The sequence below is a fragment of the Centropristis striata genome, chromosome 15 (genome assembly GCF_030273125.1).
Source record: "Centropristis striata isolate RG_2023a ecotype Rhode Island chromosome 15, C.striata_1.0, whole genome shotgun sequence".
NCBI lineage: Eukaryota > Metazoa > Chordata > Actinopteri > Perciformes > Serranidae > Centropristis > Centropristis striata.
The window spans coordinates 14,594,162-14,612,296 of NC_081531.1; the positions used below are offsets into that span (position 1 = coordinate 14,594,162).

Sequence of the window (18,135 nt, forward strand, 5' to 3'; positions counted from 1 at the left end):
ATTTTTTTATTGTTTAAAGTGTAAATAATTGTTTATATTTCTTCTTGCTTTAATTGTTTTTTCACCAGATGCATGGAGAGAAGCCATCCACAATTTCACTGTACTTGAGTATAATAACAATAAAGATCTTCCTGATTCCGATTATTGTTCAACATTATACAGTAGCTTATTAAATTTGTTCCTATAAAAAATAAATTGTAAGACACATTTAATTAAAAAGATGACGGACTTGAGTTTTTTATTTACACAGCCCTCAAGAATGTTAGGTTGACTAACTGTACAGATGTTAAAAAATCCCACTCAACAAATCCTCGAAAGCACATTCTTGTTTACACAACTGACTTCCCTGATGACTTACCAATCAAAGCTTCACAGAGTATTCCAACATTCAGATTTCTTAAATCATCAATAAATAAAGTAAAAGATAAATTCCTGTGAGATTGTATGCTTTTTAAAATATATTATATAAAAAAAAACATTATTGCAAAGCAATGATGAAATGCTGCTTATAATGTTGACACACAATATAAATAACTCATTCTCCAACCAGTAGACAAGTTTAATCTTAATGTGGTCAAAGCAAGAGTTTGTGGTAAATTCACCTGCATTTATCTACAAATTAATGAGTGATTTTAGTCTCTGTTATTGTTAGATCCTATCGAGGACAGAAGCTGACCAAGTCAAAAATAAATTATTGAAATAAATTATTCAATAAATTAATGAATATGCCATTAAATAAAACAAAAATATGAAAAAAATAGGTAATAATTAATTGACCAAATATGACTTACTTTTTTATTTGTTTAATTTGCATAATTTATTTAGTTGTCTATTAAATTTGATTTAATTATTTGTTATGCTTTTTAAATGCATGTATATTTTAAATGTATTTCTTATTTGCAAATAAGTAAATAATACATGAATTTGAATGAAAAAACATGAATTTATGTTACATTTGATCAATTAATTAATGCCTTATTTATTTTCAATATTATTGTTTGTACATTTAATGGCACATTATTTATTCATCCAATCATTTAATTACTTATCCTTCCATCCTCTATATGACACTGAGGATACTTGGTGGGAAAAAAAAAGTATTGGACAAAGTGAACTTTTGACCCGATGATGGTGCAAGACAGAAAGTTTCCCATCTAGCACACAGTAAAGATTAACCGAAGATCACAAAAGTCTTTAGGATACATTATCTTGGAACCCTCAATGTCTGTACAAAAGTCTGTGCCAATCCATCTCGTAGATGTTGAGACACTGAGTCTCGTTGTCACAGCAGATGAAAAGTCAGCTGGATTCATCTTGTGGAAAAAATTAATGTCTGGACAAAATGTCACGGCAATCCATCTCATATTCATTGAGATATTTCAGTCTGGAGGTTAATCATGTCTTCGACCTCTCTGTAGTGGATAAAAGTGATCCCAACCTTCTCATCCGACTCTGGGTTTGACAACTTACAATGTTTTTTTCCCAAAATGTTCAACAGTTCCTTTAAAAAGAGAACAAGGAGCCTGTTTCAGTTCATCAGCTTCCTTTACTGTAACTCGAAACTCAACATTGTCGAGTGTAGCGCCTTGGCATACGCTGTGGAGGAGACAAATGACTGTCAGTATAGTTCCACTGAAGCTCAGCGGTGTTGTATACAGAGTGGCAGATGTGACGTGTGTGCAGTGTGTACCTTTGGGATTGTTGTGGAAGACACAGTTGTTAGCGCAGGTGTCGGGGTGGGAGTCCCAAAAAGAGGATGCACAGCAGCAGAGAGGAGGCGGCTCCATCTTCTCCTGAGACAGTCGCTCCTTCAGCTGAGCTCTCAGAGCATCAATGAACCTGCAGATAGTTACAATCACCCTGTTGATCAGCTTCACCGAGCAACTCACACTTTTTTAGAGTGCATACATAGTTCAATTAATTTGGTCCATTGTTCACTTTTTGGATATATGTTTAATTATTTTGTGGTGCCACAAGGAGCTCACAAAAAGTAACAAAAAAACTCTGTTTAAGGAATAATTTACCCAAAACACCAAAAAGATGTATACAGTAATCACCTCCCTTGGCTCTCTATGGACGCAGAAAAAGTTTTCTATCAATGGTATTAAAGTGAGCAGAGCACACTAAAAAATTAAAGCATGTCAGTGTAAAAAAACCTTGAAAAAATCAAAATGAAAGACAGCGAAAAAGGTTATTAAATGTCTTGAAAATGAGCATAACAAATACCTTCAAAGGAAAATAAATAAACGTTTTTCAATGTTCTATAACCTTATTTTACTGTCACATCTGCCAGACTCTAGCTATGTAAAAAAGGTAGGTTTCGAAACTTTAGCTTTAGCTTAAATTTTCTGTTGAAATGCTCTGCATTCATTATGATTTAATGGCTTCTAGTTATTTTTTATGTGCATTCTTTTGGGGGGGAAATACTACTTTTTTAATAATAAAATAGTACTCCAAAACACCAGTAAACACACTTGGATGTGTAAAATTGGTGGAGCTCCCCTTTAAGCTTTTTAAATTATTTCCATAAATTACCTTGCAGCTACTTTCCCTTTCTCCTCCCTTTTCCTCCTCTGCAGCTCCACAGCTCTCTTATCCTCCTCGAGCTTCAGCCGCTCCAGAATCAGCAGCTCTCTCTCCTCCAGCCTCTGTCGGGCCTCTGCGAGCTGCTGTACTCTTTCCAACTTTCTTTCTTCCTCCAGACGAATCTGTTCTTTCTCTGCTTTGATCCTTTAGTAAAGACAGGGACATTTGAAATGCAACCATGGCTTAATAATCACTTTTTAAATGAACATTCATATGCCAGTATTTCAGTCTGTCTGTGTGCTATCAACATTTGTGAGTATTGAGCCATATTTGGGAAAAAGTATCATCCATACTATCTCTCAAAGTTACACCGGTTGGGTCTCTAAAGACATCAAACATTCACATAAATAAGAGGAAGTTGCGCATGAGAAAATACTCCAGTCTCGTCACCTTGCTGTCCTCTTCAGGTGTTTCCTGTTCTGTTTGTTCTCCTTCACTTGTTCTCTCTCAATGTTCATGTACAGACGGCGGTGCATCAGGAACTGAGACTGACGCTGCACAGAGAGAAATGTGCAATCTGTAATATTCAGTCTGAAAGTTTCCAAACATGTAAGGACAAAGCTTCAGGCACATGTCTATTGTCTACCTGTCTTTTCAGTTCTTCTCCGTCAGCCAGAGGCCACAGGACCTGTGGGACTCTGAGGTTGGACTTGGAACCTGGATCAGGCTGCGATTTCTCAGAATCCAACAACACGTGACCACTCACCTGAAACATACATGCAAAGTCAGAACAGATATAGATAAGACACTGAAATAGAATTATTGAATCAATTTATGTTGTTGCTACAGTGTCGATACCCACATTATGTGCTATGACAGAATAGGCAAAATGTATGAAGGCCTATATGCTATAATGAACCGTTTTCACATTACAATGTTGACCAATAGATTAAATAGAAATGTTAAACAAAAAGCGCTTCTACTGAAAGTGTCTACAAGCCCTGAAGGCTGATGCTCTTGATAAAAGTTGCACTTGTCTTCCGGGACCTGCTACGCTGACCTAATTTCATATCATATGTCACGTAGTACGTCAACAAACAATGTGAGAGGAGACACTTCTGTTTACATCCTGGACCTTCCTTTTTATCAAGACATGTTCTCTCCCCCATGTGGGAGTATCAGACAGTGTTGTTCAAATTGATAATTGACTCTCAATTATGCAGATCACCTCATCTATTTGTGTCTGTGTCTATACAGTCATGGAAAAAAATATTAGACCACCCTCGTTTTCTCCTTTAAGAGTTTCATTTAAGAGCTGATATCTCACCATTTTACATGGTTTTCTTATTAATGATTTTGGTTATTATCAAGAAAACCATGGAAAAAACATGGTCTAATATTTTTTTCCATGACTGTATATTGCTTGCTCTGCATTTTGATGGTGATTTGACAATGCCTGACGAAGATCTCCATTAGGTGGAAAACGTTAAAATTGCTGGGAGCATGTAATACTGTGCAGATCCTTTGTCTGATTTCAAAGTGGATGAGTGTCACAGAGAGGTGACAAGATTTGTGGTAAAGGTGTTAGATAGTTCAGCCTATCTAGATAGTTTGTAAAGAATAAAGGCTAGTTTTGTTCCTGAAATCTTTGTTCCTCTTGAGAAAAGCAACTACAAAGAAGGTATGATATCATATCTAATAATATATCTTTTTAATGGAAAATAATACTTTTTTCCATGAAGCATCAAGAAGCTAAATTTGATTACATGTGGGGGAAGTGGAAAAAGTATATTTCCCTGAAATGCTTGTTTTCTCAATCTCAAGTGAAAAAACAAGCTATGTTTTAATTTTGTGTAAACATTTTTTACACAAAATTGTAAAAAAGCTGAAAAGATTGCTCATTTTGTAAAGTAAAACAAAAAAACTGTGTGATGTTACTTTTACATGGTCCAAAATAAGGAAAAAAAAATGTAATTGTTTTTTTTCTCTCCAAATGATATTAGAATCTTAACATGAGATTAGAACCAATTTGATAAGCAGAATCTGCATCAATAAAACTAAAACGATATCCAACCATTTTTATACATCATGCATCCAAGATGATTAGAAAAAAAATACAAGAAGCTGCTGCACTCTGGATATTCATTAACCTTCTGCTGAACGAGGGGACACTCATGTTGACTGATAAAGAAATGATCGTCCCCCTCTTTCTCTGCCTGAACATCGTCCTCCTCCTCCTCCTCCTCCTCCTCCTCCTCCGCTCTCAGCCCGTGAGATCCGATTTTCTGTTGGGTGCAGAGGAAGTTGTTTTATTAAACCCTGGATGTGCAAGAACACACACACATATATATAAAATTATAGGAACAATATGCTTTTGAAAGAGGAACAAGTGTGAGACACAGACGCTCACATGTCTGGTTGGAGAAACATTCCATTCGCCTCCAGGAAGTTCTGATGTCATTTCCCCATGGCGGCTCATCCGACAGGCAGCCAGTCTGAGTCTGACCTGCCTCATGCCTCCGCTTGACTGGAAAATCATAGAAATAAATAATCCTACTGATTAATCATTGTCACATTATTCTATCACTCACACAAGGAAACAATGCAATCATTGTCAAAAACACACATATTGCACATAGAAAAACATAAAAACAGGAACACAGAGGGCCGGATGTACAGGACCAAGGGATGATAGAGGATAAAAGTGTGTTTGGGTCCCTGACCAGATGCTCCACAGTTAACACAAATACTGGATTTTTACACCCAATGCTATGATGGCAACAAATCAGACAACATACATTTTGACATCCTTACATTAAATAAAGATCTCTTCAATTTGGTTGTTAAAGAATTGTGACCAAGATAACTACAGAGTGGGATTTTACAGTTGACAGACTCACCAATGCTCCCTGGTGATCAGACTATATAATAAAGACTGAATGATCTCAAATACATCTTTGACCTTTCTGATCTGCCATTTCCTCAATGATCATCACCCAAACATGCAGCTTTGTAAGCATGCCCCTCAAAAAGCCTCGGCATTAAACTATGGCTAAAACAGCCTCCACTCTTCTGGTTTCTTTTAATCTGACTGCAGAGATTAAGTTGCATTCGGATTTGGCCTGTAACATAGCTGCACTTACAATATGTAGATTTATGCACAGAATGCGAAACAATGTGCAAGTTCTGCCCGAAGACTTTAGTCATACAACATTTGCTGCAGTTAGCAGTGGATTGGCATGCGAGTCAGTCACACCATGAGGGGGACAAATTAGATGACCCAGCTGGAAGAACCATTTGTGGGTTCCTGGTCAGCTACAGCAGCCACGGAGAGAGAGTCGTGTATGGTGCAGCTCAGTACATTAGGTAGCTTGTCTACAGTTCATTTTATTCAAAAATAGCAACAAGTCAACATGCTGTGGAACGCCAGGCCATGAACTGTGTGTGCAACCGGTAGAAGTCCACAGATGGCACCTGTACACACTGGAACGAAAGTATGTCCCAGCCGTCTGGTGCGCAGTGTGTTGAGTGAAAAGGTCTGTGCCGCAGACACCTCTGTCTCATTATCTCTGGCCGTAGAGCCAGTAGCACCAGTCACCCACATGAGTTGCATTTAAAAAAAAAAAAAAGCTTGTAGAGCCTATTTTTCCTTTTACCATGGGATAACCTTCTCTTAATTTCATTTGAAATAATTAAATAATATGAAATAATTTTTTTTTTAGCTAAAATTCTCATTTTCAGTTCAAATAGTTAATTATTTGAATCCCCCAAATTCATCCCAAAAGGGTTGAATGGAGTTCTGTGTAGGCAAATCAAGTTCTCCGAGGGAATTCCCCAAACTGGGGAAAAAAACATTTCTTTGTGGACCTGGCTTTATACATACATGGGCATTTTCACGTTGAAACCCTATGGTTGAAACAATGAATGGTCTCTCCGAAACTGTATTTATTTGGAACAGAGACCTTGCCTAAAGCAGCCCCTAAGAAAAAACAGCCCCAGACCAAAAGCAAAAACAGGTGTGTGTCCATTTTTTGGATCTTGTGGTATTGATTAAAGCCAGATTGATTATTTCTATTTTAAAATAACTTTCCAGTATGAATATGCGGGGAACGACAATTAAAACCTTCTTATATCTTATAGGTAAAGTTTTGTGGTAGGTGGACACATCAAACCAGTAAACAGATAACTTTGCTAAAACTTTAATTATATAAAAAAAAGTATACCCTCTCACCTGCTGAGAACTTCTCTCAATCCCCCTCTGTTGTGCAGCTCCTGCTGCAGACATCGATCGCTCACCAACAGACCCTTGACGTGTCCAGGCCTGATCTTGCTGTTGTGGGATTCTCCTGTCAGGTTTAACCTGGATGTAAACAAAGAAAGAGCGCAGCCATTGTTGAAAATAAAATACTATTTGTGTGACAAAGTGCTTAGTCGGCGCCCTCCCCTGAATCATTTTAGTGACCTATTATTACCTTGTTAAAACTTCACTGTCAGTCACAAAGAATGTCATCTTTACCTCGGAGTCTGTCTGCAGCTGCTGTCTTTTCTTGCTGACTTGAGCTTGCTGTGCCACACGATGGCGTACTTCATCTTGAAATCGTCGAAGGCTCTCTTCAGTCTCCCTCCTCTTGTCTTCCTGGATCTCCTCAGTTAGCAAAGCCAGAGCCTAAATCCAAGAAATTTGAGGACTGTTTGGACTGCTTTAGGAAAAATGGATACTTTAAAGTAATGTGATATATGCAGCAACTATTTCTATTATTGATAAATTGTTTAACTTTTTTTAAATGAAGCTTCCGGATGCTGTTTTCAGATTTCTAGAGTCTTACACAATATTAAACTTGATATGTTTGGGTTTTCGACTGTTAGTCAGACAAATAAACAATATGAAAATGCCAAATTGGACTTTTACAAATTGTGATGGGCATTTGAATTTTTTTTTACAGTTTCTGGACTAAACAGAATGATCTCCTAACTGAAAATAAATGAACAGATAAAATCAATAATAAAAATCAGTTAAACCTCTGTTGTTATAGTTGCCTTGCAGATTAAGGTTATTAATAAAAAATATATAAATTAACGAGTAAATTATGGTGCATAGATAAAGCTACCCAGAAGAATACAAAGTAATTAAAATTATCTCCATTTGTCAGTTACAACATTAAAGAAATCCTTAATTAAAATCTAATAAAATAACAGCCTATATATTATTGTAAGATGGGCCATTATGTATAATGAATATTTCTACTTTTTGTACTTTAGGTACATTTTAAAGCTTTCATTTGTAATTTTAAATTTTGATTGCAGGACATTTACACTGGGGTATTTCTATTTTTACTGAAGTAAAAGATGGGAATACTTCTTCCACCATTGGTTTATGTCAGGGGACGGCAACCTTTACTAACAAAGGAGCCCTTAATGGCCAAAAGAAAGAGAAAAATGTTGGAAGGCAGCCACAAACCTTATTTTGAGCCTTACAGTAAAGTCAAAACAGCCTACTAAGTCTAAATTAGTCTACCAACATTACTGATAAGTCATAATAAGCATTATGAATATGATTTTGTCAGAATGCAGCGAGGACCCAAGTACTAATGAGAGGCTGGACAACAAAGAAATATCGCAGGAGTTATTCAAAATTGAAAAGCCTAGCTAGGGAGTCTAGATTCAATGTTAAAACATTTGAATGCCACATATAAGCTACACATTTGAATTGAAGAATACAAATTGGTTTGGACAGACACCAATGATAAAAAGAAATTCAAATTTAAAGAAATAACCATTTAATTTCGGGGTTTTTTTTGTCACAGCAGAAAGCCCGAAGAGCCACATGTTGCCCATCCCTGGTTTATGCCAATCTTAGCAAAACTCAGCACTTTCCCTTACCTGCAGGCTGCCTGGTCATCACCAAAAACGGTCTCAGCAGCCTGGCAACACAGTGAAACCTAGCAATGTTTACTAGCGTTAAATGCCAAACTCACAGAGGGGTGCTCCACGAAGTCTTGTCCGACCTCCACCCAGGCTCCCACCGCCACTACCGCCGGGTTCCTCTCGGCCAGCACCTTGTTGGCCCCTCTGCGGGCTGGGTGCTCTTTGCTCCGGCTAACTGAAGCTTTGCTCGTCGAAGTTTTAACCCGGTTAGCACTCATTGGTAACGCTGGCGTCGTTAGCCTGATGCTAACCCACTGTTTAAGATCTCTTCTCGGTATTCAGTTGGAAAAGTTATACATTGACATTAATGTCATGTTAGTGCGGATGTGTCGACAACATAATGTACACTATTTGCTAAATGTCTTGACAATAAAACAAAGAAACATCGCTGTAACATTAGTCAAAGCTTAACTAGTAAACACAACAGGTTTTTTTTGAGTTTCGCTCACTAAATCTTCCTTTAGTTTCCGGCGTTTGACAAACAGCTCACTGGCGCATTACTGCCCCCATCCGGACAGGAGGCGACATTGTGTTAATGAAATATGCCTGTAGAGGAAAGACAGAGATCAACTATTCCATCCATCCCTCCTTCCTATGTTAGACACATCCGCCAAATTGAAAAATAAATAATTAAATGACTGGATAAATGACCCATAACGCCATTGAATGTGCTATAAATATTATAAAAATGGTTGTAAAATTTAAAAAAGCAAGGTATTCATTAATTGGTCAACTGTGTCATAAACTGATGTTTTAATTTGCTTTGTTTTTTATTTACCTTGTATGAATTTACACATTTATATTTCATTACATTTATTTATATATTTATCAGAGTCAAATTTACTTCCATTAAAGCACTTTCAAAGTACCTAAATCAAAACTCTCCAGATTCCCAGAAGTCACACACAGATTGTTTAATTTCAAGTATCAAAAGATTTTGGGTTAACATAATCGATGATGTGCAGATGACACCTTTTGTTGAAATCAATTATTTTTTAATACAGTATATTGAAAGCATATTCCTAACCTTAAAACCATAACAGTTCAAATTAAGCACTTCCAAGACTGTTTGAAACCTGGCATGGACAGCCTGAAACTGTGGCAATGCAAACCTGCAATAACTCCAAAAGAAGACTCAAAAGATTGTTAAGAACCCCCAGAGTCAGCTGAATGGGTATGACAAATGGCTGTATTCTCTAAGGCTCTGAGCTGTTTCTGCAACTCTTCAAAGTCACATTGCATTGTTTCCACTTTAGTCTCCTCCTCTGGATTCGTTGTTGGCACTACACCATCACTGTATGCACAGCTGACTGGAGATCAGTGGGAGGCAATTCAAATATAAAGTATGTATACAGATAAAATGCTTTCTATTTATATCCTGATCTGCCTTCTGAATGTCCTTGACAGTAACAGGCAACAATTTAAATCTCCAGAGGCAGGATGTTCTGAATGTAGGTCACTCTAAAAGGTCTTATGGGACAAAAGATTATATTGTAGGAAACTTAACCCCTAACCATTCTGCAAAGTTGTTTTTTTTATGTCTTTATTTAAAAAAATGACAGTATTTTACAACAGGAAAATACAATGAAATTGTACTGCACAGTGCGCAACATTGACATTTTCAGATATAAAGGTTACTCTGAATGTTGGTGGTTCTGACAAACTTGCGGAGGACGTCTTTGCTCGGAGACGGGTCCAACTGAAGAGAGAAAGAGGAAAGCAGAGTCAGGAGAACAGGAAAACAATGCAGATGTATTTTAGTCACACTCTGACCTTTAGAAAGTCCAGTATGTAAACAGAAAAGCAGTTTACCTGTATGGACTTGCCAAGATTGGTTAGTGCAGGCTTGTAGGTCTCCATTGTGACAGAGTCGGGGCCGATGACATCACTGTAACACTGGTAAACAACAGCGGGGATGCGGTGGACCTCGCTGTGGTTCAGCACTGATGAAAAAGCACAAAATAAGAAGAATTAAATCTTCAGAATATATGGGGACTGGAAAGTTTGTCTCAAGGTCCTCTGTGTTCTACATCCCGATGAAATGTTTGGACTTTCAGTATCTTTAAGTGCTCCAGCACCAAAATGACCAAATCAGGATGAAGCACTGTGAGCTCAGTTGGAGCACTAATGGAACTACATTTCATTCAGTTCACAAATGAAAATGACATTTTTTCCCCCGCATACAGTCAGCACAAGCAATCTGGGATTCAGTGACTCACTTAAGGACACTTAAAGGTAAAGAATGAAACCTGGCTGAAGCTGGATTTATAATGGATAATGCTTTACACTCTTTTCATTTCCACCCAGGTAACATTAAATCGCTTTTCAGATTACTGGTGCAGCATTTTAGTTCATCAATTCAAAGAGAGCAGTGATGATCACAGAGAGAAGAAGGTCAGCACTGAAATGTCTTTGCAGTTGATGTGCATTATTGAAAAAGAAAATAACTACTGGGATAGGCAGTAACTGTTTGTGTACGCAGCCACATGCAGAACAGACATTATGTTGACTGATGCATTTAATGTGGAACCAAATTAAACCAGGTCCGTCTGGAAACTTTAAGACGTTTGCAATGTGTGCTGAGGTTAGTGTTGATGCATTGTTTGTTTCTAGCGATTTGAACGAAAGTTTTAGGGTTTATTTCAGCTACTTCTTTAAACATCTTGCGAGTTTTGTGATGATTAGGTTGTGGAGGTAGGTCTATTAATGTGCTGAGCCACACACTTTTAAAGTTTAGAGAAGTTTCCAAGATATTAACGAGCTTTTGAAAACCTTTATTCAGCTTGGTCCAATAATGATCAGACCTACGGTACAAGGGAAGTAAAAAATGTGTCTAAAAAACATTACAATAGACTGTTATGGTCTAAGAGGCTTCTATTGTCACAGTCAGACTTAAGTTGTGAATTGGATTGGAAGCATTTGCACAAAATTTCCATTTTTTTAGGCAGTGATTTACCTAATTTTAGGTGAAAATAATTTGTGAGTCGTTTTACATGGTCCTCCTCCAAGAAAATGTTATACCTTCGCTAGAAAATAATTTCACATCATTTTGGACCATTATGTTTACAGTATCTGTGTATAAAAATGTAGAAAACCTCCAGCAGATAATAAAAACACCCAAAGAGCTTAAAAGACAAAACTTGCTTGTGGAGTCCACTGGGGACCAACTACAACCATTAAATCTAGGAAGTCATTGTTAGTTTTTGATGCTCTCCACATTGATTTTCCATTAATTCAGATTAGATGGTGCCAAAAACAGTTTGCGTCTTAATGGAAGAGAAAACCCTGATTGGGCCAAGTTTCATGTTTCGAGTTCATTCCAGCTCCTGGCAATTAGAGCTGCTGCGGCAGACAACAAATAATAATAAACCAGCACAAACTCATTAGGGTTCTGCCCTGTCACAGCTCTAAAAATAGTAGTACCTGCAGCTGGAAGACCAGTAACTATGTTGGGTTGCTCCAGTGACTGGCAGACAGGCTGACCACTGAAGGCGGCGGTGTGGAGAGAGCGCAGGAAGGGAGCAGAGCTACAGCACAGATAGTCTGCTGTCTTGTACTCAGCCACAGAGCTATCTGACAGCACCGTCACATTCAGCTGTCTGTGCTGCAGACAGTCAAAAACCTGCAGGAGACAGAGAAACAGTTTAGATCACCCTGAAAAATGCCTGCATGCTTTTACCATTGTAATCTGTAGTATACAGAGCTTTAACAGTAGACAAATAACAATATTACAATCAAATGTATACATATAAAATGCTTTTTATTGTTATCCTGAGATGAGTCCTCCTCTTCCTACACTGTTGTGCTTCATTAATGTAAGAAAACAAACCTGAGTATGACTGTAAATACTCTATCTTTTACAGACTGAGGAAGAAAAGCTGCCCTCAAGTTTCTTTGCATAAAATCCTTGAATCACAGTGCCATGTGGCTGCTTTCTTACCTTTTCTGTCCACTGAAATTGCTGGTCTTCTGCAATGTAGCATGTCACTTGGCATATCAAAACCTTGAGGGAAGGGAATGAAAAAGATATTTTCTAATGCAACATTTGTGGATTGAAGACACATTACATTACACTATTTATCAAAGCCAGATACTGTAAAAACAGGAATTGTTGTCAGATTTTGACATTTCTTATGTTCGTTGAACAAATTGTGTAATCATCATCATGAAAATCCGTTTGTTCGACTCGTTTGAGACTTTGTCAAAAATGACACACTTTCATTAACGAGATCCTGTTAGAAACATTAATATAAGATATGATATTAAGAAAAAGGTATAATATATAATTAAATAAAAGCTGATGAATTTTCTCTTCTTGACTAATCGACTACCAAATCGATTAATCATAGCAGCTCTATACTATAATTATTATAACTCCAACATTCTGCCTTGGTGTCCGGCTGGGGAGCTTTGCTGCATGTCAATCCCCATCTTTCACTCCCCACTTTATTTTCAGTCACTTTCCTCAATTGTCCTTTGTCAACACAGGCCAAAATGCCCAAAGAATACTTCCGAAAACACTCTCCAACCTATAGACAATCTTCAATCATCATTATATATTATGGTTGTGATAACAGGAATTTTAGTAAATCAGCAATCTAATGAATGAACGGTTGATTGTTACAGAATGTGTCGTTCACAGCTGCTTTACACTGTATAAAATTGTTCTCCTTCAACTCATTAAATCGCTGCAGTCGTCTGACAGAAACGTGTGATAAATCTGACGCGGCCATTCACCACGTTTATCTTAATTAAAATCACGTGCAAACGACACCAGGCTGATACGAAATAGCCACACATACGCACACACACACCTGTACATACATCAGACTGGGGGGGTTATGACTCTGTGCTCTGACAGTTTATGGAGGAGCAGATTATCCTGGCTCATTAATCCTGTGTGTCACGGCCTACTTTCCAACTTTAATATCTGAAGAGGGGATTCATGTTTTGTTTCATTATTGAAACAGTGCAAAGGCTGCTGTAGCAGATTGGAAACAATATAAGGTGAGATACAGTATTATCTCTGAAAACAGAGAATTCATGCAGTTATATAAGCTGCTTCAACTGACAATTATTGTGGCTATGATTAATTTCTATTGTCATTGGAAGCATCTGCATTCCATTTCTCTAATTTATTCAGGTTTATCCTTTAATTTGTCTCCCATTTATAGCTGGAATCAGCCATTATAATGTGCTTTTAATATACAAGAAAAGAAAGAAAAGAAGATCGGGAGGATCAGGAGCTCTTTGAACTGAATGATTATTATTGAGAGTTGACAACACTCACTGACATCATAACATATCACACACATGCTGTTTTGCTCAGTGTGTCACTCACGGATCGGTTGTCTTTGTGTCTGTAGAAAACACACTCCGACTCCTCGCTGGTTATCCCAGTTACAGCCCGGCTCCTCTCGTTCCACATGGATGCATGTCCCACTGCGTCCCAGTTTTCAGATGTGAGAACGTACACAGAGAGAAACCCTGTGAAGACAGAACCTCTCAGTATTCAACAACAACTCACATGTGAGACGTACCTATATTAACATACACCTGTTCTCACAGCAGACAGTGGAACAGGTGTAACTGCTATTATTTAAAGAGGAGAAACGATTAATGTCTATCAGCACTGTTTAAGAGTATAACATGTAACATCTCCACATTCAGAATGTTTTGTTGCCTTGTGTACATATTTCAAACTTAACTCTATATTTTAATCTGATGAAAGATTTAATTCATGGACGTCTAGATCTTAATTCATGAAAGAAAAGAGCTGAGCAAACAATAGCAGCAGCTTAGCTCGCCATTTATTTATTCAGGGTTTTCACTGGTTTTATTCAGCGGTGTGTTCGTCTAAGAGAGGATGAACATCCTGAATGATAGACATTGAGGAAATCTGAACCCGGGATAGCTGAGTGTAATGACGGTATTGTTACATCTTGCCATCAATTAATTGTGGAAAACCTTGATGATGATTCACTGTGATGGACATTTTTCACTATTTTCCAACATTTTATAGATAAAATTATCAATGGAATATATGAGAAAATCCTGCTGGTTTACTGACAATCTGAATGAAATGGAACCATCATCAGCTTTAATATTCATAAAGTTGTAAAGTTGCTTTTATTCATAATAATTGGATCTGAAGTTTAAATCAAAGTGTGTTGATTTGTAGCCTTGCTGCTTGTTGAATTAACAAGTTGTGTTAATTAACAATCTAAGTATTTGGTCATTACTGATCTTATTATCTTAAAAAACATTCATGGAAGTCTGTGTTATTGCAGAGCTAATATGGCAGCACCAAATCCCTCACAGAGGTCATTAAAGTTTCATTTGATCTGTAGTATTATTGGGTGTGCTGTTAGAAGGCCTCATTACAGGTAATGTAACATACAGCTGCAGGCAGGCAGCCACTTACTGGCAGCGTTGTGTCCCACTGCGAGGATGAAGTCTGAACACTGCAACTTGTTTCCGGATTTCAGCGACTCAGAGACTTCAGGGCTCCAGTGCAGATGAACCTCCCTGATGTAAAAGTAATGTGGGTTAGAGAAGGAAGAGCAGTTATGGAAAACACTGTGCAACTAAATATTTGAAGATTTTCTGTACAAGTTTTCACTGGGGATGATGATGCCTGCAAGTAACTACATTTACTTCCTTAAATGAAGTTATTACACACGTGTCTCTCAAGCCTTTTTCTTAAGGTTCTTTACACTCTATCTATGACAACTCAAATTAATCAGTCTTTATCCCATAAAACACCCTTCCTTATCAAGAGATATCCATTGGCTCAAGTGCATGGCTTTGAAGTATTTCTTCTTGTTCTTTTTATCCTACTTTATACTTCTACATATTTTCATTGTTCTAAGTACAATAGAAAAGGTTGAGCTTTTTACTCTTTGACAGCTGAAGTCAAAGCTGAATTACTATCTGTGCAACTTGGGTCCCATTAGCCCCAGGTGCACTGTGTGTCAATGTAACTTTTTTTTGAGTACACACCAGTAAAATGCTTAATCATCTGATATGATGGCGCTCCTTCATCCCAAAATCAAAAATTGATCTTACCTTTAGTGCTATTTATCACTCTAGATTTTTTTTTTTGCTGAATGTTGGAAGCGTCAGTAGTAGAGATATATGCCTTGCATATGCATATAAGTTAATGGAACCATAGTACCAAGGGTCGGCAACCTTTACTAACAAAAGAGCCATTTTTGGCCAAAAAAAGAAAGAAAATGTCAGAATGGAGCCACAATGATGATAAAAGTCTTAATTAGCCTACCAATATTACTAATAGGTCATAATGAGCATTTATTAATATGATTACGTCAGAATCAGCAGGGACCCAAGCGCAAATGAGAAGCAGGACACCGAAGAAATATCTCAGGAGATTTGGAATCGAAAGCTAGCCTAGCTAGGGAACCTCAAAACTAGACTTGAAGTTGGCAAAATTTACAGGTTAAGGCGTTGGGGCTGTAGACTTTTTAAGCATTTTATATTCATATTTAAGCTGCACATTTTTACAATTGAGGAATAGAGATCAATGATGAATGAAAATATAAAGAAATAGCCAATTCAGTTCGTATAATTGTTTTGTCGTATGATTTGATCAGTTTGGATAACTTGCACTTACAATATAATCGTACATCATGATGTTTCACTGTGGACATCACCATATACCATTTGGTAGAAATTGCTCAACCCTAAAAGTACTTCAACCCCTATATATGAAAGCTCACTGCAATAATTATCAATTAATGGAAAAAATAACTGAACTACTTTCCTGCAGTTTTCCAAACTAGTGATCTAAATGCAATCTATATTTAATGTTTTATTTCTAATTAAAATGTATGTTTTAACCGTTACTAGAAATTCTGCCCTTTTCATGAGCATGTTAAAGTTACATTATAACCATTTGTCTCTCTCTCTCTCTTGATCACTGTACTGGTCTTTGCAAATTGTTATTATACTATTATTATTAGTTATGTGTAATAATTGTCTTCTGTTGCCTTGTGCATATCGTCACACTGCTAAAATAATTGCCTAAGTGATTTTTTGTCAAAATTGTCGGGTTCTTTTGCCTAAATCATCTCCTCATGACACCTGCCACCTATGGTAAAATTGCCTACATCATTAGTTGATCAGATCATGTGATTTTACCCCTTTAAGATAATGGCCTATGTCAAGTGTGTGACTTAGGCGGATTTATTATGTCCAAGTGAAAATAAAATGTGACTTAGGCAATTTTTTTGAACATGCCTTTGTGACTTAAGCATGATATGGTAACACTTTATTTTGAAGGTGTCTACATAAGAGTGACATAAGCGTGTCATAAACATGACATGGGATGTGTCATGAACATTAATGACACTTTGAAGTAACATTAATGCTCATAATACTTGTCATGTCATGTTTCTGACAGGCTTGTGTGACTCTTGTGTAGACACCTTCAAAATAAAGTGTTACCATATCTTGCTTAAGTCCCAAAGGCATGTTCAAAAATTGCCTGAGTCATTTATTTCTCTTAAGTTACATATATTAAACACAGTGTTATTACTATACCAATAGCCATCCTTTCCTACATCCTTTTTGAGTGAATGATCAATAAATGTCATATGTTGCACTTTTGGTGAATTTTTTTGTGTTTCCTGCAAAACTTGAAAAAATTAGTTAGTCGATTATTTTAACAGGGTGACGATATCTATTTGTCATGTGGTCATGTGTGGTCATTTGGACATTTTACACATGAAGAAAGGTAGGATCATGTGTGGTCATTTGGACATTTTACACATGAAGACAGGTAGGATTCAGCCCTTTTCCAATAAGAACTATCACTAAAATATGAATTAGCTTTAACCAGATCAAGTGAAAGACCCTGAGGAGATGGTCATAAACAAGTACTGCATTTGTGGCAATTGTAACATGTTACAAAGATACTCTGTTACAAACCATCTCTAGTGTCACTAAAATGTCATGTGTCATGTTAGCTAGCTAGAGCATCCGTTAGATGCTAGTTAAGTTGTATCAACGTTTATTATGACGTTAAACATCATATATGAATACAAGGATGAAGGACACATACAACTTTACGTCTAAGAAGTAATTTCATTAACTTGGTTAATATAAATCAATGAAACTGTCTGACGTCATTTCATGTCGTAGATTCATGCTTCCTGACTTCATGCTAGCAGGCGAACACTATTTACCTCTTTTCCTCCAATTCTCTGCGGATTTCTTTATCTTCTTCGTTTTCGTCGAGCTCCTCTTCATCTTCATCCACAGCCCGAGAGTACACCGACAGAACTTCACCGAAAAACGTCGCCATAACCACGAAGTTCACCAAAAGAAAAGCGAAACTTTGGCTAGTGCTTCAGACCCGTAGCCATGACATATATCCGCTACTTCCGGCGGTAGTGACACCCCTTCAAAATAAAACTTCAAACCATAAATCCTTAATAATAATAATAATAATAATAATAATAATAATAATAATAATAATAATAATAATAATAATAAATAATCTCAAAATTGAGAAAAACTTCAACGACAGAGATAAAATAATATTTTATTTTGTGTGGGGACTACATGCCATAGAAGCAGTAAACCTGAATAAATTAATAAATTGAAGACAAAATAAAGAAATGAATAAATAGATATGACAATAAAAAGCTATTTAAATTGCAT

General features: G+C 36.9%; 2 protein-coding genes across 3 annotated transcripts; both read right to left on the bottom strand.

Annotated features, from left to right (window-relative positions):
* Positions 1-937: 937 nt before the first annotated feature.
* Positions 938-8,929, bottom strand: ccdc15 (coiled-coil domain containing 15). Of its 2 annotated transcripts, none has more exons than XM_059351667.1 (10): positions 8,502-8,929; positions 7,043-7,192; positions 6,758-6,886; positions 4,937-5,053; positions 4,677-4,811; positions 3,173-3,292; positions 2,977-3,080; positions 2,536-2,730; positions 1,691-1,839; positions 938-1,596 (listed from the first exon to the last, which is right to left on the bottom strand). In XM_059351667.1, the coding sequence occupies exons 1-10, from the start codon at positions 8,667-8,669 to the stop codon at positions 1,547-1,549; spliced, it is 1,317 nt and encodes a 438-aa protein (XP_059207650.1). In that variant the 5' UTR covers positions 8,670-8,929; the 3' UTR covers positions 938-1,546. The 2 variants fall into 2 exon arrangements, with proteins under 2 accessions (XP_059207650.1, XP_059207649.1); XM_059351666.1 differs by having other exon boundaries at positions 4,931-5,053.
* A 333-nt stretch (positions 8,930-9,262) lies between these two features.
* psmg1 (proteasome (prosome, macropain) assembly chaperone 1) lies at positions 9,263-17,842 on the bottom strand. The gene is made up of 7 exons (XM_059352445.1): positions 17,658-17,842; positions 14,876-14,979; positions 13,793-13,938; positions 12,392-12,454; positions 11,875-12,073; positions 10,264-10,394; positions 9,263-10,150 (listed from the first exon to the last, which is right to left on the bottom strand). Exons 1-7 carry the CDS (start codon positions 17,774-17,776, stop codon positions 10,073-10,075), a joined length of 840 nt encoding a protein of 279 aa, XP_059208428.1. The 5' UTR covers positions 17,777-17,842; the 3' UTR covers positions 9,263-10,072.
* Between the last annotated feature and the right edge of the window lie 293 nt (positions 17,843-18,135).